The 20,475-nt window shown below is 39.5% G+C and overlaps 1 protein-coding gene across 1 annotated transcript in view; it reads right to left on the bottom strand.

Annotated features, from left to right (window-relative positions):
* The window catches only part of tnika (TRAF2 and NCK interacting kinase a), a 56,133-nt gene that overhangs the window by 29,239 nt on the left and 6,419 nt on the right, over nt 1-20,475 (bottom strand). The window contains exon 2 of the mRNA XM_039603164.1: nt 15,851-15,916. Coding sequence (XP_039459098.1) covers nt 15,851-15,916 — 66 coding nt within the window. The remainder of the gene's footprint in view (nt 1-15,850; nt 15,917-20,475) is intronic.

The raw sequence follows: 20,475 nt of genomic DNA, 5'->3' as shown, positions 1-20,475 counted from the left end.
AAGTTGAAGCGAAAGAAATGGAAAGACACATCAGTGATGCTCATAAATCATCCTTGCTGTCACTCTAGCCATGGGAATTGCAAATAATGGTCAACAACACGAATCTGTTTCTGAGAGAAATAAAGACTACCAATCAGCAGAGCTTGAATGTTGCCGAATATCAAGGCTAGGCAGATGCCTGGGGGAGCTACGAGGCAAGAAAACAGGAGATTGGAAGCTGAGGGGCAAATGAAAGGCCCAAGTGGTTTGTTTGCAACAGAGCATCTGTGGCTGTGATTAACTAATGAAGCTAACAGGGCTAAAGATGCTAAAACCACTGATGGCTATTACTTTCACTTATCTTAACTCAGCTGATTAGAATGTTATTGTCTGCACAAATGCCTAGCAGCACTGGCCCAAACACACACACACACACACACACACACACACACACACACACACACACAAAACAAGGGCAGGACTGTTCTGCTGGTAGAATTGTTATAAACCAGATGGCATTCAGGGCCTGGCTCTAAAGCACCTCCTGAGGGCTTTAATCGAAGGGTCATTCTGATAACAAGCTGTAGCCAATACACAGGCTAGCAATGCTTTGGTAAGAGTAGTGCCAAATTATAGCTTAAAGTTGGTGCTTGCATTGCTTTGCAGTTCATTTGCAAGAGTGATTTTACAGTCCCTGCACCCTGTTATTGGTCATTAGTCACTCTCACTGCTTCACATTGTATTTTCGTGTTGTTTTAGCAGATCTTTGCATCCACTGGCTCGCCAAAACTCACTTTACCTGATTAAAATCTTGAGAGCTTTGGATGTTTGAATGAGATTTGGATGTTATTCAACAGTGAAATAATGGTGATGGTCAACAAAAGGCATATAAATAAAGTTGTGTTACTCAATAGGTCGACTGATGTTGAGGTGGATTCCAAATAAACTTCTGCTGAAGACTGATCTAAGGATGAAAGTATATCAGTGTTTTATAATATAATATATAATCATTCACAGATCATTTCTGTCACCACTTCAAAGGGCACCGCAGTATGTTTCCATTTGAGAAAGCGATATAAAGAGCTATATGTGGCAACAAAACGCTGGTACATTTTATGGGATCCCACAAGATGACAGCCAATATTGTTAACATTATTATATGCTATCAGCTGAGGTCCCTGAACGAGGGAATATTAATTCCACGAGTTGAATTTTTTATTACACAACTCTTCTGGGACTGGAAAAAACTCTTTTAAACTTGCTGATTTATTGCTGAAAAGAAAGTTGGGATTTGAATATGATAATTCATTGTGTCACAATTCAGCACCACACAATGCAAACTAAGCACCACTGGATAGTTGAACACTGTGATCGGCCTCTTTCTCTCGCTTTCACACACACACACACACACACACACACACTCGTATATAAATATGCAGTTCAGATTCTGTGAGAGTAAAAGCGCTGGAAAGATTGACCAGGGATTTCTCATTAGGATCAGACTGCCCCAATTCCACAAGCACAAGGACTGGCTTTGTTGAAGACCAACAAAGGAATTACAGCCACTTACAAACCAGAAACTCTCTCTCACACACACACACACACATACACACACACACACACACACACACACACACACACACACACTTGGACACACACAGAAAGTATAATAAGAGCTCCCTTTTTTCTACTACTCACACTGACAGAAAAACTCTTGCAAACACCCACACATGTGCACACAAAGACATGGTGAGTGCGGGAGAGAGAATGATTGAGGGAGTTACGGAGTGGCTAAGAGGGCAAGAGAGAGAACGTGTCAAATACATAGTGGACATGGATATCATCAGAGCTGGATAAAGATTCATTACTCCGAGCCACCTTGACAGCCTCCCTCCCTCCACTTCTCCTTTTTCCTGCAGCAGTAATGCCATCCAGCCTTATTAAATGACCTAGTGTGAAAGGACCAACAGAAAAGAATTAGCACGGCCTGTTCATCTTCATCTCCTGCTCTGTCTTTGTCCTCTCCCGTTCATTTATTTGCCAATTCAGAAATAGGCTGGGCTATAATAGTATTACCAAATTAGGTAACATGACGATGTGTGAATAACATTATCTAAAGAATAGGGAAAAACAAAGGTAAAGTAATAAAACCATTAGTTAATTGGCTGTTTCATCAACAACATGGCAGGTATATAAATAGTTGCCGATTCCTCTCCTTCATTTTTTTCTTTTCTTTTCTTTTCTTTTCTTTTCTTTTTAACTGCTAGTTGCACCACACATGCAATTAAAGTATCTTAAGTTCTGGGAACTTCTGAGAGAGACGGGTTAAAGCAATATTTCAACATTATGATATATTACTTATTTGCTTTCTTGCCAAAGATTTGATGAGAAGATGTGTGCCACTCTCATGCCCGTACATTAAATTTAGAATCAGAGCTCGGAGCCAGGCTAACTTAATTTAACAACTTGAAATGGAGGGAACAGTTAGCTTGGCTAATAGACATAAAAGATATTCCTAAGCTGTGTAAAAATCAATCAGTCCAACATGTCTGTGGGTTAATTACTTAGTAGCATATTAGCGACATATTAGCCGGTACAATGTAAAACCACAGATTATTGGTTTTGCATTTCTGGTTGCGTGCATAAAACACAGAAGACAAAAAAATGTAATTATCGAGTATTTGATGTGTTGTTCTTGAAGCTGTCATGTGAACGTAGTTTATGCGAGATACCCTTTCATTATGTATTGTGAAGCATAGCATTCGTTTAAGCAGGCCACTACTTCAAGCTCAAATGTAATTCCAGGGCATCAGTTGATCTTGATGCAAGCCCACGTCAGTTGATGTTTCAGGTGATACCAACATATCCACCTAGCAAATCTCTTAAATGGCACGCAACATGCTTTAGTCTGCCTACGGTTGTTGCACATCTGCAAACCATTATGCAACCCACCTCCACCCCAGCTCCTCTTTTTATGTGGTGTCTGACTTCACTGTGACTGATGCCGTCGGAGCAACATTCTGTTTACAATGCTGGTCCTGACAAAATTACTTTCACGTGATATAATGAATGTAGAAAAGAGAGTAAACCAGTAGTCTCGTTTGGCCTACTGTACCATATTGCAGTCTAATTGTTGTGGCTGGATTTCTTTTGGTGACTCTGGATTACACACATTCTTTAGTTGTAAATGAAACATGAGGGCAAGCGAGGGAAGGGTGGGGAGAGGCTAAAATGTCCGTTTGTTTTGGTTTGGGGTGCTGGTGCTCCCATGTGACATCCATTGGTTCTGAATTAAGCTTTTTTGAGCTTTGATAATCAGCAGCTGCAGCCCTTACGATGATAAATATTGGAAAAAGAATTTCACACAGTATTAAAATGATGTTTTTAGCCTTCTTCCTCTCTCTTTCTCAGAGGGATGGCCCACTCTCTCTCTGATCTGTCCCATTCAGAAAGACAAGCGCTGAGCCCGAGAGGCTTGTTCATCCCTTCCTCCACTCATGTGTTGACTGCTTTGCTTTTCTGACCTAGATCTACAGTTTCTCGCTCTATCTCATTCTCTGCCTCACTCTCTTTTATCCCTGTGACTCTCTCTCTCTCATTAACTTACCCGCTTAACTTCTCACAATTTCCTCTTTATGCCTTTCATTATTTTTCACTTCCTTCCTCTAAATTTGTTGCCTATTTTTCCTTTGTATGTTTCTTGGGTTTTGTTCTCTTTCATGCCTCACAGCTCAGCCTAGTGACCTATGAAAAGCAGGTTGAACATGAGCATGACTGAGCTGAACGGTAATGCTAACAAAATACCATTCAGTTTTGAATCTGACAGGAAAATATGACATGAGCAGAACGTTGCTTCTGCTAATGCATGTAGAACCTTCTTCAAACCACAGGAGGTAGTTCACTGAGGTGTGCCTGGGTGTGCATGTAAAATGAGGCTATACCGCTGCTTCTGCACACAAACACTTTCATCTAGTTGATCTATTCAGTCATAATACTGAGAATACTGGATAATGAACTTAAACTGAATAAATTATTCATCTAAATTAGACAGGAAAGTATCTTTACTTTCTTGAGTATGTCCATAACACATTTTTCTTCCTTTTTCAATCCTGTGGAGCTATTTTGACCGCATATGAAAGCAAAACATCTGTCACTCACACACAAATCCACATGGAGCTGTGATGCCGCTAGGCCAGGTGTGTTTGAGCGATAACAGCCTAAATCGACTACGTTTGTTCCGCTTGGATGGCCGTGCTGTGATGGAGACAGCAAACTGATACCAAACTGATCTCCAATCAGCCTTTAGATGGTCACATGATGAAGGACTTGGCATCATCCCTCCAGGTCAGTGGTTGATGAACTATTGTATAAGCTGGAAATTCAAAATGGGGTGACTGTTCTTTTTGACGGATCGACCAAACAAACTGAGGGAATAATTTTAAAAATCAAAGCCCCTTATTCTTATTTTGTGTCAATTTGTAAAACTGTTTGTCATCTCCTATGACAGCAGCACAGATCATGATTCATTTTGGTGAAAAAGTTGGAAAATGCATGTAGAACAACTGAGAGAAGAGGTAAATTTAAGTAAATTATGTTGCAAACAATAATGATTTTTCAAATGATTGATTTGGCCATTTAAATAAAATGCCAACCACAACAACTGCAGCCCAAGACTAAACTAAACTGTATGCTTACTCAGACTAGCAAACCAAACTTCATATTCAAACAAAGGAAAATTCTTTGTTAATCCATCCATCCATCCATCCATCCATCCATCCATCCATCCATCTTCTTCCATTTGTAGTGGAAAATGCACCTCATAAAGAAAAGCTTCTTGTTTTTCAGTAACTTGGTTTTCAATATCAGGACTAGTATAATCCGCTGTACATAAAAGCATCTTATCCTTATATGTTTTAGCATCTTTACTTAACAACACTGTTATTTTCTTTAATGTGAATTTTTCAAATGTAATCTGTTGTCCCAAATAGACCAGATACAACCACAGAACTAAAACACTCATAAAACATAAAACAGTGCAGTACTTAAAATTCCATCAGCATGACATTATGAACCACATCAATATGTCAAATACAACATATACAAGACAATCACTGGTGATGTTGACTTAGCCCAGGCAGGTTTAAGCACTACGAAAGATCCTCTCATGTTTCTGGGAATAGAATTCCACTTCCACTACTTTAACTGAGAACACTCTTTGTCTGTGTCCTAATTTTTTGTAGCTGCTGAGAGTTATAATGGACTGATATGGCTAAACATTCACCATGTATTTAAGTTCATACTGTCACAAAAAAGGAAAAAACTCCAAATCAATTTTATGTCTGATAACTCATCACTTTCTCGTCTCTTGGGCTTTATTTTCCATGTTCATGTGCAGCACCGGGGAGGTGTCAGCCTGACAGAGCACACCAATTCCAGTAATTATCATCAACACATAATTATGAATACTTACTGCTGCTAAGTAATGGTAAAATGTAGTGAAGGACTTGCAGCGTATGTTTGTGTGTTAGGATTCTTTTTACATTTTTTTGCTGTTATAAGTAGCTGAATGTTGACAACCACAAACACACAGACGGCAGAAGGAAGTATTTCTTCACCGGTTTTAGTTTGCAGCCTCAGTGAGGGGACACAAACCTGCTAGCTAATAACAAAACACAGCCCGATACTGAATCTTGTGATGCCCAAGACGTGTGTGTTTGAGACTGTGCTTGCATGTGTATATTTTATTTATTTGTGTGTGCATCTCTGCCCTTGCCAAGTCAATCACACAGACGAGACCCCACCACACACACATACACGAACACCTCTACAACTCAGGACACATTTACTATGCAGGACACTTCCTGTCGTAGCCTAGCAACGGTCTAAGTTGGCACGAATAAAGTGGACACGACACTAAAATATACGGAGACACTCGCACGCTCAAATACAAAGACACAAAGGGAGACGACAAAGGATAAGTATCTTTAGTCCTGATATGGGATATTGTTTCTTTAGAAGAAGAGTTCAGGTGGGATAAAGCGTGAGGGAGAGAGAGTGGAAGAGGACGTGCTGAAGACACGTTCGGTGAGAGACATTTCATGCTGCCTCTGTCCCTGTGTGGCCAAGCTGCAAGGTCAGGAGAAGGCATCCAGATTTTCTCTTTGATGACAAAATGAGCTATGTGATATTTCAAAAATAAGGCTATATTTTTCCAAATGATTATTATTTAACATTTATACTACTACTTTCAATGCAGTTGCAAAATTTAATTTATTTCAGGAAGAATAAAAATAAACTTGGACACTTGACAGCAACTTAAGGAGGCTGTTGGCACATTTAATGTTGTGGGTATAGACTGTAGACTGATTTTGGATGTGAAAAGTGAAGCCAATATTCCTTAAAGCTCCATTCCTTCTGGTTGCAAAAAGAAATCCAGTTGTGCAGATGTTTTCTGAATGAGAGCATGAAAAAACAACCTTCCTGTTCACGCCATCTATGACCGGAGAAAACAGTTTTCTAATGAGCTTACAGTAGGGACCAAACTGCTAGTTCTAATTTTTTATAAATACAAAACTGTTTATTTTGTAAACTTTGGTCCTGTGTACACTAAAACCACATAGGAACAGACAGTTAGTGCCCATCCAGCAACCACGGGTCAGAGGGAAAAATGTGTATTTTCTCACTGGTTGCTGGAGGTTGCTGTCGTCGCTGGGCGAAATTGGTCAAAAAAAAAAAAAAAAAAAAAAAAGTGCTAGATGAAAAAGTTTGCTTGAAAGACGTCAATTTTTCTGCAAACATTCATCATCTGAGTCTTCACTTCCTCTTTAACTTAAAAAATGCAACGCAAACGAAAAATGGAGAACGTTCACCTTCAAAGTAAAAGTTATGCCTTACCACTGCATTGCCCACATTTCAAAAACTTTTACTTGGAAGACAAACGGTCTCCGTTTTTGTTTTGCATTACACTTTTCAGAGTTTAACTACAGGTTGGTGGGTAGTTTGTGAGAGTTGACATTACAGATAACCGCAGCAACCTTCCAGCAACCAGAGATTTCCCAAAGAAGTTTTATGTGCAGCACCATATACGGTACCTCTTTGTGACCAATTCCACAATAGTGAATGCAATCAACCTCCAAAAACCCCCAGCCAACCACTCACAGAATATACATATTTTAACTAGTGGTTACCAGATGAACATTAACCAGTCTTCATGCCTGTTTTGTTTGTTTTTTACCTTGCTCACTGATATTTCACACAACTTAACACATAAAAGAATGACATGAAAGAAGGGTCAAACTGTCTCCTCTTTCCATTTTTTGAAAGACTGAGTAATGGAAGGTGATGCCGCCAGGGTTCTACAACCTGGATCTGTCATTTTCTTCCAAGGTATATAAATAAGTAAACATTCTGCATATGCTAAAGCATTCGAATGCACGCACACTAAACAGGAAACAGACTGCCAGATTGTGTTGCCGTCTCTTTGTAACAAGGAAATGGGTCAGGCCATAATCCTAATCTGTGCCATTATAGTAATCCACACAAATAAACACAGACTTTAGGAATTGCTTCAGCTTCAGATATGCATTGTGTCATAGCGCAGGGCCTGTTTGCATAGCAACAGCATCTTAGGGATAGGAGTGAATGGTGTGTCCCAGGACTATCACCGTGTGCATGTTTCTTTGTGCTTGTCATGTCTGACGTAGAGGTGCCCCCCACCTCACGCACACACAACCAAAGTGAGGCAGTCTCAGGGTTGAAGGATTTCAGATAACCAGTGTTTCAGTCTGTACCTCTATATCAACGCCCACCGGTTTTAGTTTGTAGGTTTACAATCCCATCCTGTTCAGCAGAAGGTGCCGGAGCTATGAGGCAGAATAAAAGCCACTTTTGGCTAACGAACATTACAAACACAGTTCTGCTGGAAGGCTCCCAAAGAAATAAAGGGGCAATACTCCCAGACACACCTCATTGCAGTTCAAACACCTGCAATCATTCCGCATTCACACGTGATCACACAGACACACACACACACACAGAAGTGTCTCACATACACACAACACACACAAGACGCTGTCGTGAAATCAGTGAGGCAGTAAATAAAAGTGACAAAGGCCTCCATTCCAATCTACTCCTGCACTAGCCAGGAAATACAGAAGCACCCCGAGGCTGTGCTCACGCTCAGGCATGAGAAAGAAAAAGAGGAGAAAGACAGATTGAGATGAAAGAAGATTTAAAAGAAGCCATAAAAAGAGCCAGCAAATGTGAGGAAAACATAAACTAGCAAAGATTTTGTAGAGAACAGTTATTAAAGAAACTAAGGTGAAGGTGATGAGGGAAAGAAAGATGAGCGCAACGATCTGTAGAATAGTTTAGAAGCTATTATTGATGGGTGGTGGAATACAGCTAATCTGAATTTTGCGTTGGGAATCCTGCAAGTGTTGATTTCATTCTGAATGAACCACTGTTAACATCTAAAGCCTACTGAAGCAATAATTTATCAGTAGTCTGAAATATAGCCGCTTATTAACCTGCCTGCCCACAGTACAGCCAGCTAATTAACAAGCTAGTAGAAACAAACACACAAAAAACAAACTAATCTGGGTTCAGGGAAAGGATTCATACTGCCTCATAATGACAAATACACTCACACTAAATAGTTTAAAACGAGAAAATCACTCTGGAAATGCAAGCAAATACATTCAAATGATCGCAAACATATCTGACACTGCCTATGACCTATGAGTGTGTATATTTACTTTGGTATCTGTGCATATACGTATGTCAGAAAATAGTCAAAGTTTACCCTTATCATAAAACCTGCTTTTATGTGACGGAACTAGATAAACACTAACAGGATAACCTCTTACTGGAGCTTGTTTATGGTAGACAGACTCAGATTTACTGAAACACAAACTCCCACATACACAAATGTAATGTACACAAATGCTTTATTTGGCTTTCTGTTGTTAAAATCCAACCAAATAACTGCTTGACCTTGTCTCTGAAACAGATCTAAAATGATCCGATCTTAATCAAACATGAATTCATTCATCCTCATTACTTTACTCAGTCATCTGCTGACCTGTCCATACACCCACTTATCTCTCATTTCAAATAAAACTGCTGAAAATTCTTTACATTTGGAAGGAAACACTTCTTCCTCTAAATGCAACTGCTGTCAAACAAGCAAGAAAAGAGAGAGTAAGTGATTCGCAATGTGCCCAAGTGTGGGAGAAGGGTTGCTGTGAAGAGGAAAAGCGGCAGGTTCAGCACTTCGGCATCACGCTCCAGCAGCTCTGGAGGTCAAACGAACAGCCAAGCTGATTTACTGTGCAGGCTGAAGGTGAAAGAGAGATAGGAGGAAACAGATGAGCGAGGGTATGGAGGATGGAACACATGAAGAGAAGAAGCATTTTAGATGAAAAGCAGTTAGAGTGGAAAAACAAAGAAAATGCAGCTAAAGGCCATAAAAAGGAGAAGACACAGCAAATGAAGGATAATAGAGAGTGAGGGCTGGTATAGCTTATTGATTTACCTATTGATGAACATTTCAAATAGTGGCGAAAAAGTTGTTTTAAGCTCAATGACAGTATCAGTGAAAAAGAGGCTGCTCTATAACTGGGAAATATACAGTAGAAAGAGACTGGGAAAGAAAAACAAAGACAGAATGAGAGATTGTTATTGACATCATCTATGGCTAATTGACTCTGGTCTGGGTGGCAGGAGTGCATTGTGGGTAAGTGTGTGGCCTTGGGGAAGACAGAGAGAGGATGTAGGCTAATGAAAACACTGCCAGGTGTGAGTGTGTGTGTGCGTGAGTGTATCTCTGTATACGGTAAAAACAAGCACATCTGCTGGCCCCACAGTAACATCCACCTCAGTCACGGTTCACAGTTCATTCATAAGGACTCCAGAGACTGAAGCACATGTGTGTGTGTGTGAGTGCGTGTGTGGAAAAACAGCAGAATTTACAGTAAAACAGTTATATTGAAACAGAGTGACAATGGAAACCACAACAACGCCACCACCAGGGACGTGTGTTATATTTGGCAACAGGCAGACACAAACACACACATATTCAAGTAGTGTACACACAAAAAAAACAAATTACACCTGAGCTGCATGCGCTTCCAGCTGCGACCCTCTGCAAGCAGTATTGACACTAATCCTGCCATTCAGCACGACATTCTTTTACATTTACATGTCACTCTGTAGTTGCACATGTCAGCCTGTTATCACACTACCAGAGCTTATAAAACATGACTGTAGGCTATACATCTTTTAGGGAAGTCAGAGAATGATTATGATTTCTCATTACCACTGAGCTTATGGTGGAGACTAAATCTATGAACATCTACAGTGTGATTTGCAAAAGAATTACATTTATACCTAAATAAAACACTCACATTACAAAAATATTGTATTATACTAAGCTGCCTGGCATCTAGCAAATTAGTCAAACTAGAACATGTCACGGTAAACTGTAATTATTGATCAATCATTCAGTTTTTTTAGACAGGTGGGGATTAAATATTCCTTTAGTTAAAATAAAATGAATTTAAATCTTGTAAGAATACACTGTCACAATGGTGAAAACAAACATGGAAATAGGTTTTCCTGATTCAGCAACAAGGCTGGTTCCAGCTTCTTAAAGGGGATTTGTGCTTTTTCTTTCTTTTTATGATTTGGGCTTGGCAAAACAAACAAGCTCTAGACATGAGCTCTCTGACTTTACCTACCATTATACCAAAAAAAAATCACCATTTGCAGACTGTGCAAAATAAAAAGACAAAATAAAAAAAGGCCATATATTTTAGACTTAATTTTATCTCCAACTGCGCCAGTGAAAATGTTGTCGATGTGACAAGCATTAGAAGGAAATTCATAAATCTTCAATTAACCCAAATATTTGGCTTACAAATTACAAACCTGTTAACTTCACAGTCAATACTTGATAGTTAACCTTTGTTAAAAATGAACTGAAATGGAGCAGAAGGCACATTCCTCACAACACGTAATGCCAACTACTGATATGTCGTGTTGCCAATTTTAGCATGATCCAAGAATGACTAGTTTCAAAGAGATACAAACTGTATATGTGTATATGCTTGCTTTTGCTTGATCTTCTTTCCTGCTGTGAAACACTAGCTGGAGGAGTTTAGAACATCAAACAAGAGGAGTAAATGAAGTCACTCTATCTATCATACTGTTTTGAAGTCTTTTATGCCAGGCTTTCTTACTTCATGCTGCTTCTCTGAGATATGTGTGTGCGTGCATGTGTGTTAAAAAGAGTCTGTGGCAAGCGTGCAGAGGGAAAAATCTCCCATGGTCCTTTGCTGCGTGACTTCCAGCAGATAAGGAAGATAAAAAAGAAACACCTTTGAAGTTTTATTCAGTTCCTTAAGAGGGCAGGGAGGGAGGAGGAGGAGGAGAAGAATCGGGGAGGGGTGCAAGACAGGCAGAGCACTGCAGGTAAAAAAACAACAACAACAAAAAAACCCAACAAAAAAATAAAAACACAACTATGGACAGAGAAGGAGGGAGAGAGAAAGCGATTGGTTAATGAGATGAAACGTTTCCTTGAGCCTTAATCCTAATCTACGTTCTGTTTGTCTGTTTACATGCCAAAGTAACGAGGTTAGCATGATGTCTGTGAAGACTTCACTGATGTCTGACCTGAATCTGTGCATCATTTTCAGGATAAGTGAAACCCGTGACATTTTCAGAAGAATACACACGACCTTGACTGCTGAACACATGAAAGGAGCACACACAATGACACGAGGAAATGTCAGACACTGCACGATCCTTGTATACGCATTGATTTAGACACACAAACACCAGTGCAATAACCGGAAACCATGCAGGTGCTCTCTTTACAGCATCACTGTCACAGTGGGTGAGCATACACTAGAAAAGCCCACACGGCCCAGGTCCCCAACTGTCACTTCTTCCTCACTGTGTGTGTGTGTGTGTGTGTCTTTCAGACTGACTAGTGAATATTTAAAGAGGGTGCAGAAAGCAGCAGCAGCAGCAGCAGAGTGGATGTGTTCTGCCACCAGAGAGAAAGAGACTGGTCGCCTCCTTTCCACTTATTTTTACTGCTTCCTCACTGCGCGAAGGCAGCAAAGTCACGGAGAGGGGAGGGGCCCGATATGTGCAAACAGCGCACACACACAAACACACGCAAAAGTATAAAATGGTTTATTGCTGTGAAGGCCAAGGAAACAGTTGATGAGATGATGTATATGGGTGTCACACATCCATGCATGTGTGTGAATGCGTGTATCAGTTTGCGCTCCTGCGACTATGATATGATTAGTTGCCCTCTCGACTTGTCCTTCTGCCCATCAAGCTGAAAAATCACTTCTCCCGCGGGAATGGCAAGAAACTGTGACTAATCAATTAGCAGATCAATAACCCTGTCAGTCAATAAGGTAACCTGTCAGTCTTTTTTTTTAGCCAATCGCTGAAAAGGAATGCTTTTAGTTTCTTCCTATGTCCTATAGTACCAAAAGAGGTGAGGAGTCTTTCCTCACTTGGAGAAGTACAGCTGACATAAAATATTCACAGGCATCAGGAAGAAAGAAAGGAAGACGGACATAACAGAAGTATTATAAGTATAACAAGAGAGTGAGTGGAGGTGATGGTTAAATAAAGGGAATAAACGTGGGGAATACAGATGAGGCAGAGGGACAACAGTTAGAGAGAAATCTAAAGGAGGAAGCTGAGAGAGTGGAAGATGAAGAGAGAGGGAAGTGGAGAGAGAAGGTATTTAATTATTCAGCATTACCCATGTTCTCTATTTATGGCCCTTTTAAACCTGGCAGTAGAAGCTATATATATGCACATACTGTAGGCACACTGTCCTCCCTTAAGTAGAGTTCACTGGGGATGTTTCAACACAGAAAACAGAGGAAACAAAAGAATGAACGTGATTATGTATTGATAAGAGAAATCCACAAAAGCAAAAGGATGAAAAGTAAGAGGATGTGCAGGCAGAGGAGGAAGAACTAGGAAACATAACCACCATGGATCTCTCATGTGAGAGGAGTGAAGGCAGGGTAAAATTGTTTTCTATGATTGGCTACGTCTCTAAACTATTTCTGCTGTCAAAGGAACTACAACAAAAATGATAATGTGGATAGATATCTTTTAATTGTGATGAGATTTTAGGCACATATAAGAAGGAAAGGAGTGAAAGAGAGATGGTGGAAAGAGAACTGAGAGCCAGATCTGTATCATTTAACTAGATGGAGTAATGGAATTGCTGATAAACCTGTTATCTGTTGCTCACAGGCACACAAACAGGGAGCTATGTGGCACATTAGTGCCCTTCTATAACCAATAATATAAAACAACACTGCTATCACACACAAATGGATGCACAAAAGCATGCATGCATAGTAAACCTATAGCTCCACTATGCACATAGTTCACGGAGTACAAATTACTGCAGCAGAATAAGGCGAACTAATGTTGTGGTTATGTTTTTCCTGCTGTGGGAATAGAATTGCGAAAACAATCTTTTTTTATTTTTTCTTATAATCTTTCTATTCAGTTAAAGTGTAGATGTAAAAATGCCAACTGCTCAGTAAAATGTAGCTCTTTTTAGCTATTAAGTGATGCATTTTTCACTCCATGCAAAAAGCTTATTAAAGTTTTAATAACCTCAAAGCTAGCCTTAATTTTTTTTTTTATCCATACGATTTTTTTACTTGTTATTTATGGTTCATTTGAAACTGTAGCACACCACAAATCAAGGCATAACTTGTTAACTTGTACTCTGTGATCACATAAACATCAGAAAAACTGGCCTCTGAGCAACTTGAATCTATTTTTGGAATCAAAACGAAGAGTCAAATCATTTTTGCAGTCTGTCTGACTCTTATCTTCTTCTGCTCTTTTCATCTGAGCGAAAAAAGGCAAACTCCACAGCGCGCTGACAAGGATTCACTGATGCAGAATGGAGATACCACAGCTCTAAAGAATGATATTCTCCTGTGTTATTTCTCTCATATAACAAGTGTTTAAAATGATTCAGAACGAGCCAGAGCAACTCCACTTCACTAATACCCGCCAGGCTGAAGGTCAATTTATCATCTCAGTGAGTCAGAGGTTCACCTGCTCAAAAAACGTTGATCCTCTTCAGGCAGCCTGCCTGAAAGCGGAACCTCAGCTGTGTGAGAAATTTAAAATAGATGACATTTTTGCTCAAGTGACTCTGCTGCTTATCTCTGTGTATGAGACTGATCTTTCCTAGTTTAAGCTATATTTATACAGCACTGAACAGGATGATATTTGAAGTTGAATCTTTTTTTCTGGCATGTTTGTCCCTTTTATACAGCTATTATGACAGATAGGCCTTCATTTTTTTTTTTCATTAAAATTAAACTGGCTGTCCAAAATCTAAATATATGAGGATTCATATCACATATGAAAAAAAACAGCAAAACCTAACAGCCAATTACCATTTTGAAAAGAGAAACCACACTTCAAACTTCATTATCGTCCTAAATTTGATCTCATTGTTACAGTTTTCAACACGCAGCACAGCTTGTTTTGTAAGCATTTCCAGGCACATGCTTTTACCACCAAGAGTAACCATTATTCTCAAGCCATTTGTTATTAAATTTGCATTCCCCCGCTTCCATACACTAACAAAGAGGAATGGCTAGCAAGCCCTTTTTCCTAATCATCATATTCCAGCCTGGCACTGAACCTATGATTCTTTTTTTAGCCACAAAATAAGCTAATTTATCAAATCAGCTTAATTGTTAAACAAATACGGGTGAGTGGAACTGTAAAGTATAGCCTTAACAAAGCACTCGCATTGTGTGAGGTAAATGTGTATCAGAGGGGAAAAGCGGCATGTGTGTGTGTGTGTGTGATGGAAAATTTCTTGGTCAAGTGACTGAAAACGTTTAAGACCAACCTGGGCCTGAAGTTTCAAACAATATTTTTATTACTATTATTATTATTATTATTATTATCATTATCATTATTATTATTATTTATTTATTTGTAGACTAAAAAAATAAAGATTCTACTGGTTATTATTATTTCGTCCTTTCTGGCTCTTACAAACAAACAACCACACACACGTATTTTTAGAAGTGTGGATAAGCATGTCTGACCTTTGTCTGACCTTTTATTTGGTTAAATAGGCTCCTCTCCATCACCACCTGACCTTAAGTCTGTGGTTCATTAGACACGTCCTCAAGCACACAAAATACATGCACTGAAAGCTTTCAGAGTCAGAGGCTGCCCACATATTTTATCGGTCCATATATTTAAACATATTTATTCCAACTAGGGGTCATTAAACAGAGTGACACAGGATGCTTCCCTATCCTGCAGAGTGGCAAAATAAAGCAGCAGAATCAGGAAAAGGAAGCAAGGAACAGAGAACGACAGGCTATCATGAAGAGAAGAGGAAGCTCAGACAGTGACATGGACTGAGAGATTCTGTTTAAATAACTCCGGGAAACAGCTGAGCCCATCTGACAACAAAAAGCACAAACCACAGTGATGTCACAAACGCAGACCGACTTAGCACGAGTACTTCCTGTGTCCCAGAAAAACCTCAGAGGTTAAAGCATTGCTGAGATATGAGAGGTCTAAAAACAGTAAAGAGAGTAAAGTGTTATTTAAAGGCACAAGAAAAATTAGCAGGTTATTGTACTTTTACACATCTACAGTTTCACCGCAGCTGTGGGGTTTCTTTTATCTCCTGTATTATTTCATGTGCTCCTTCATTTACATTGTCTTTCTTTGTTTCACACGGGCTACTTGCAGAGGCTAAATAAAAAACTGATAAGAATGAGGCACATGCTATCAGAACGACATTCTAAGTGTGTATAGGTCTCACCTTGTACACCTGCCCATATGTGCCATTTCCCACCAGCTCAACCAGCTCAAAAATGCCGACGGGATCCTGTAAATTCAAAGAAAAGACAGTGGAATGGTTAGAATACAGACACTCAGCTCTACATAACCTTAAAAACAAACTCAGATTGTTTGAATGCAATAAGGTATGGCATATGTTTGCACAGAAAGGCCTTCAGTAGGTCTAAGTCTTAGGTATAGGAAGAGACAGCTTGACAGCTGCCAGATGAATTGTCTAGAAATTTTAATCAGATGGTGATCAGAGATGAGTCTAAAGAGAAGCAAATGAGCGATGCTCATTAACTTTACATCTAGCACCATCATCAAAAAAAGGATTACATTCCCTCCAGCTTTAGCTTCATGTTATGTTTATTGCTCAGTGAGAAATGTTAGCATGCTAACAGACAAACTATATCTACTTAACATCAACATACTGTAATTCTGAGCATGCTAGCATGTTGATGTTGCATGCAGCGTTGAGTCTTTTAATCCATATTACAACAGTGGGCATGTATTCTAAACAGTGCTGGTAGTTTAAATGAGCAGTAATGTCTCAGTAAAGCTCTCAGAGTGTTGATACACTGGTCTGAAATGCAGTGCTGGATTGCTTTAGGCATGCATCCAGACTAGCTAATAATTTAAGCCCACAGTCGCTAGGTTGCCAACACAACTCAACGCATCTTTGAAAAGGAGCAGCTTGAACTGAGCATAAAACCCACTGACCCTGCGCACACACATACACACACACACCTCCCCCCTTCCTCTCTGCTGCACGTTGCTACGGCATTCCAACAATAGCTGGCATTTACCCTCTCCTTCCTTCTCTCTCTTTCTCTCTCCCTGTCTCTTTCACACTCTCTCTGCTCCTCCAGCTTCTGTTTTCCAACCAGCTGAAGTCCATCTATGTTTGTCTCACTCTTTTATCTGCACTTTGCTCTCATTCCAACAGTGAATGAAGTTCAGAGTTCCAGAAACACTGAGGTCCTTTTACCAGCTTTACCAGCTTTTCTCCCCGCCGCTGTCATTCACAAGTTTGATAAATGTGGCCATCATTCATCAATACATCAACTGTCCTCAGCCAGAACGCTGGAGCTATTCTGGAGGTTTTATTCACTCGACATGTTCATGATGACAACACGATTAAGCATGTAATCTTGCAGTGATAGTTCCGACTTTTGAAAATGTCATTACCAACTCACTGGAATGAGGCTTACAGTATGTTACAGCCAACTCTACTGGGTATTCAAATAAATCTTTGATACATTTTTTTTTTATATTCCCTTCTTCTTTTAGAGCAAAAGAAGATGTTTAAAAATGAGATTCTTCAACTGGGGGCAAAGCTAAAGGCTTATTTCATTGCTGATTCACCAAAAATAAACTGCACTATTATGTAGATCTACACTGGGACTCATACAAACGTGGAGAACAGACAGTTTTACACAATACCCCTTTCTCACAGACAATTCCCCTCTCAATAATACATCTTTTTTTATTGTTATTCTGAACAGCCACACATGTATTTTATTTGCATCATTGTCCCTCTTTTCTAACCTTATCACTTTCCTTCCGTCTTGCATTCGCAGTTCATCTATTTTTTTATCACGTACTTTCTCTTTCTCACTGTTTGCACTTCACATTCATATCATGTCTGTGAATTTTCAGTTGAACTTGCAGCTAACTTTGCCTGCATGACACGTGCGCTACCACAGTGCTAGTGAACCACATACCACAGATAAAAAAGGTTTTCCTCTGATGCTAAACAGGTAACGCTATAGCCTATTTTAAGGGGTTTGCATGAATCTTGCATCTTTGTTAAGACTTCTAAAATGCATTTTCTCCTTCTTCTGTTCTTCTGTCTCAACATCCCCCTCTTCCTTCTCAGTGTCTCTATCTTTTCCCGTCCCTCCCTTTGTCTCTCCCACTCTATCTCCATATGTTTGTTTCTGTTGGTCTCAGCAGACCTGTCGACCTGTCAGCTGTTTCTGAAGACAGGGCCTTGCGCTTTTCTTGTTCCCTTCTTCCTGTTTTCTGTCGTTTTTCACCCCTCTGTTGTGTTCTGCAGACACCAGCACACACATGCGCTTTTCCTCGTACACAAACGCACGCGCACACATCGCAAAACTCATTCTCTCACTTTCTGTCTCAAGTACATCCTCCCGCTGTCTAGCTCTCTCACACTCTCAAAACTACACGCACACAAAAATACACACACACACACACACACACACATTGTGCCAATAACACACTCCTACACAGAGATAGTGTTCAAATGTTCTAACAAGTATGAGTGGGCACAAAATGATGAGTGTATGTCTAAGTAAACGCTTGTGCACGTGAAAGAGAGAAAGTTAGAGAGAGACTGCTAGTTGCTTTTAACAGTGGACATTCTGAGTGTGCATGTGACCGGTTGCCAGCTTATAGAGGTAGATTATTTCACCCTTTACTTTCTTTATCTCTCACTACATGTGTATGCATCTATGTGTGTGTGTTTGACAGCTGTGTGAATTAACTCTCAGAGCTGCAAACAAAGTTCTGACAGCCTGTCTCGAGATTCATCGAAGGATGCCCTCTCGTTTCCTTTCTGTTTACGCACAACAGAAACGTTCACATACAAAAAAGAAAAGGAAAATCCATATTGGCATAAACGCATATAGGCAATGCTGAAACACAAGCACTGGAAGGCACATTATACAGGCACGCATGAGACTCCTGAATGCACACAGGATGAGTTCTGTGGCTAGAAAAAAGCAGCTTTTTGATGCTCCAGTTCATACATGTCTTTAGGGTTGCCGACAAAAATGTAGTACGATATCATTCATATTTTATAGGCCACTTGCAGAATCAGCTCTCAGCACGTGGCCACCTCTAAGGCTGCATCTGCGTCTGTGGGTTGGAGTTCCCTGTAACTGAAACAATTCGGCCTACTTCCTTGTTTTGTTTTGGGGGGTTTTTTTTCATTTTGTTTTCCTGCTGAGTCTTTGCCAGGGTCACATGACAGCCATATGACCCCACTGGTGGCCAATTAATCATGCTGTGCGTCTGTATAAAGCTGCTGAATAACAGTACATTAAAAATAGCTTGTGATACATTTAAAAAAGTGCTCAGAGAAAGAAGAATGAGGATCCACCAACAGATGTAAAGACACACAGTCAACTTTTGAGCAGAGCCTTCTGTCTGGTGATAGTGCAGTTTTTTTTCTTACTAAGCTTTATTCCAATTCAGACACTTCTCTAAGAATTTTTCAAAGCCACAAAAGAACATGACTTCCTTTATTTTCTATAAGCCGTTGCAACATGATAGAAGCATGACACTGACTCGTAACCGATAACCTTTACTGTACGCCATACAGCTTTTCTAATAAGTTAATGTAAGTAACAGCCAACTGACCAATTATCAGCGATGATTTTATTGGCCAATAGCTATCTGCAAATCTACCACTATCAGTATTTATAACAGCTGACAAATTAAAATGTAAAAAGTAATGAGCAATTCAATAACTACACATAACAAACGTTACAGAAAAAAACATATCGGCCGTTATATGTAATAGCAGATTTTTAAATCACCAAATATCGGTAGCAGTATCAGTCTTAAAAATCCTATATCAGTCAGGCTCTAGTCAAAAGTACATTGTATTAAATTTTGGTACAAGGGATGAATACAGTAATGGTTTGTCTCTTTTGCTCCAGACAGAGAATACTGGCCCATGAGCAGCAGAGTCCATTAATAATGGATTTTTAAGAGCAGGCCTGCAGCCCTTGTGAAAGCCACTTTACAACATGTGTGAGGACTTTTACTGACTGCATTCATTCTTTCATTCCACAGCCTAACCTTAATTCTCTCCACTACATTCCTAACTTTAACTCCTATCTAACCAAAAGCTAATCCTAGCTCTAACCTTAAAAATTAATGTTAAAACCAGAGCAAATTACTCACATAAAATCCCTATCAGGTGATCTAAGCATGGCTGAATACACATGGAAACATAATCAATCTGATCAGAACAAGTTGCATGCAAAGGCCATAAGAAATGCAGCTGACTCTTAAATATATATTGCTTGCTCCAGCGGATTACAAGGCTGAGAAGTCCATGTGTAAACAAGGTAATTAAAGGTTTTCAGTAAAGCTATTAATAACGAATCAACTGTCACTTACAAAAGTAGACTCACCCTTCTTAAGAAGTAATGTATCACTCAATGCTTCATTGCCTGACACATTTTGATACATTCGAAGTATGTGAATTCCTTTGACAAAACCACACCTCGATGCCATTGTGTAAAATCTAACCAAAGCCACTTTTACTCTCTAATGCTGTGTCTGTCTGTTCATTGTATCAGCCATATATCAGCTGTGTTATGAATTAAACCAATACTAAATCTAAAGATCACATTGCAGGATACTAGAGAGTAGTCACTAAGGTCTTTGTATGAGATTTCACTCAGTTCTGATTTCTCTTATCAGTTCAGCTCCAAACATTAGGATTCATATCAATCACACAATACTGTTACACACTTTAAAAATATGCACAAGTGACATGTGAATTCAAATTAAAAGTGGAGAGGAAAAATGAAAAATAAAATTGAGACAGATAGAGGCAACACATTTAAC

The sequence above is a fragment of the Oreochromis aureus genome, linkage group 19 (genome assembly GCF_013358895.1).
Source record: "Oreochromis aureus strain Israel breed Guangdong linkage group 19, ZZ_aureus, whole genome shotgun sequence".
Lineage (NCBI taxonomy): Eukaryota > Metazoa > Chordata > Actinopteri > Cichliformes > Cichlidae > Oreochromis > Oreochromis aureus.
Note: the sequence above shows the minus strand (reverse complement) of the source record. Positions and strands in the feature narration are given on the sequence as shown.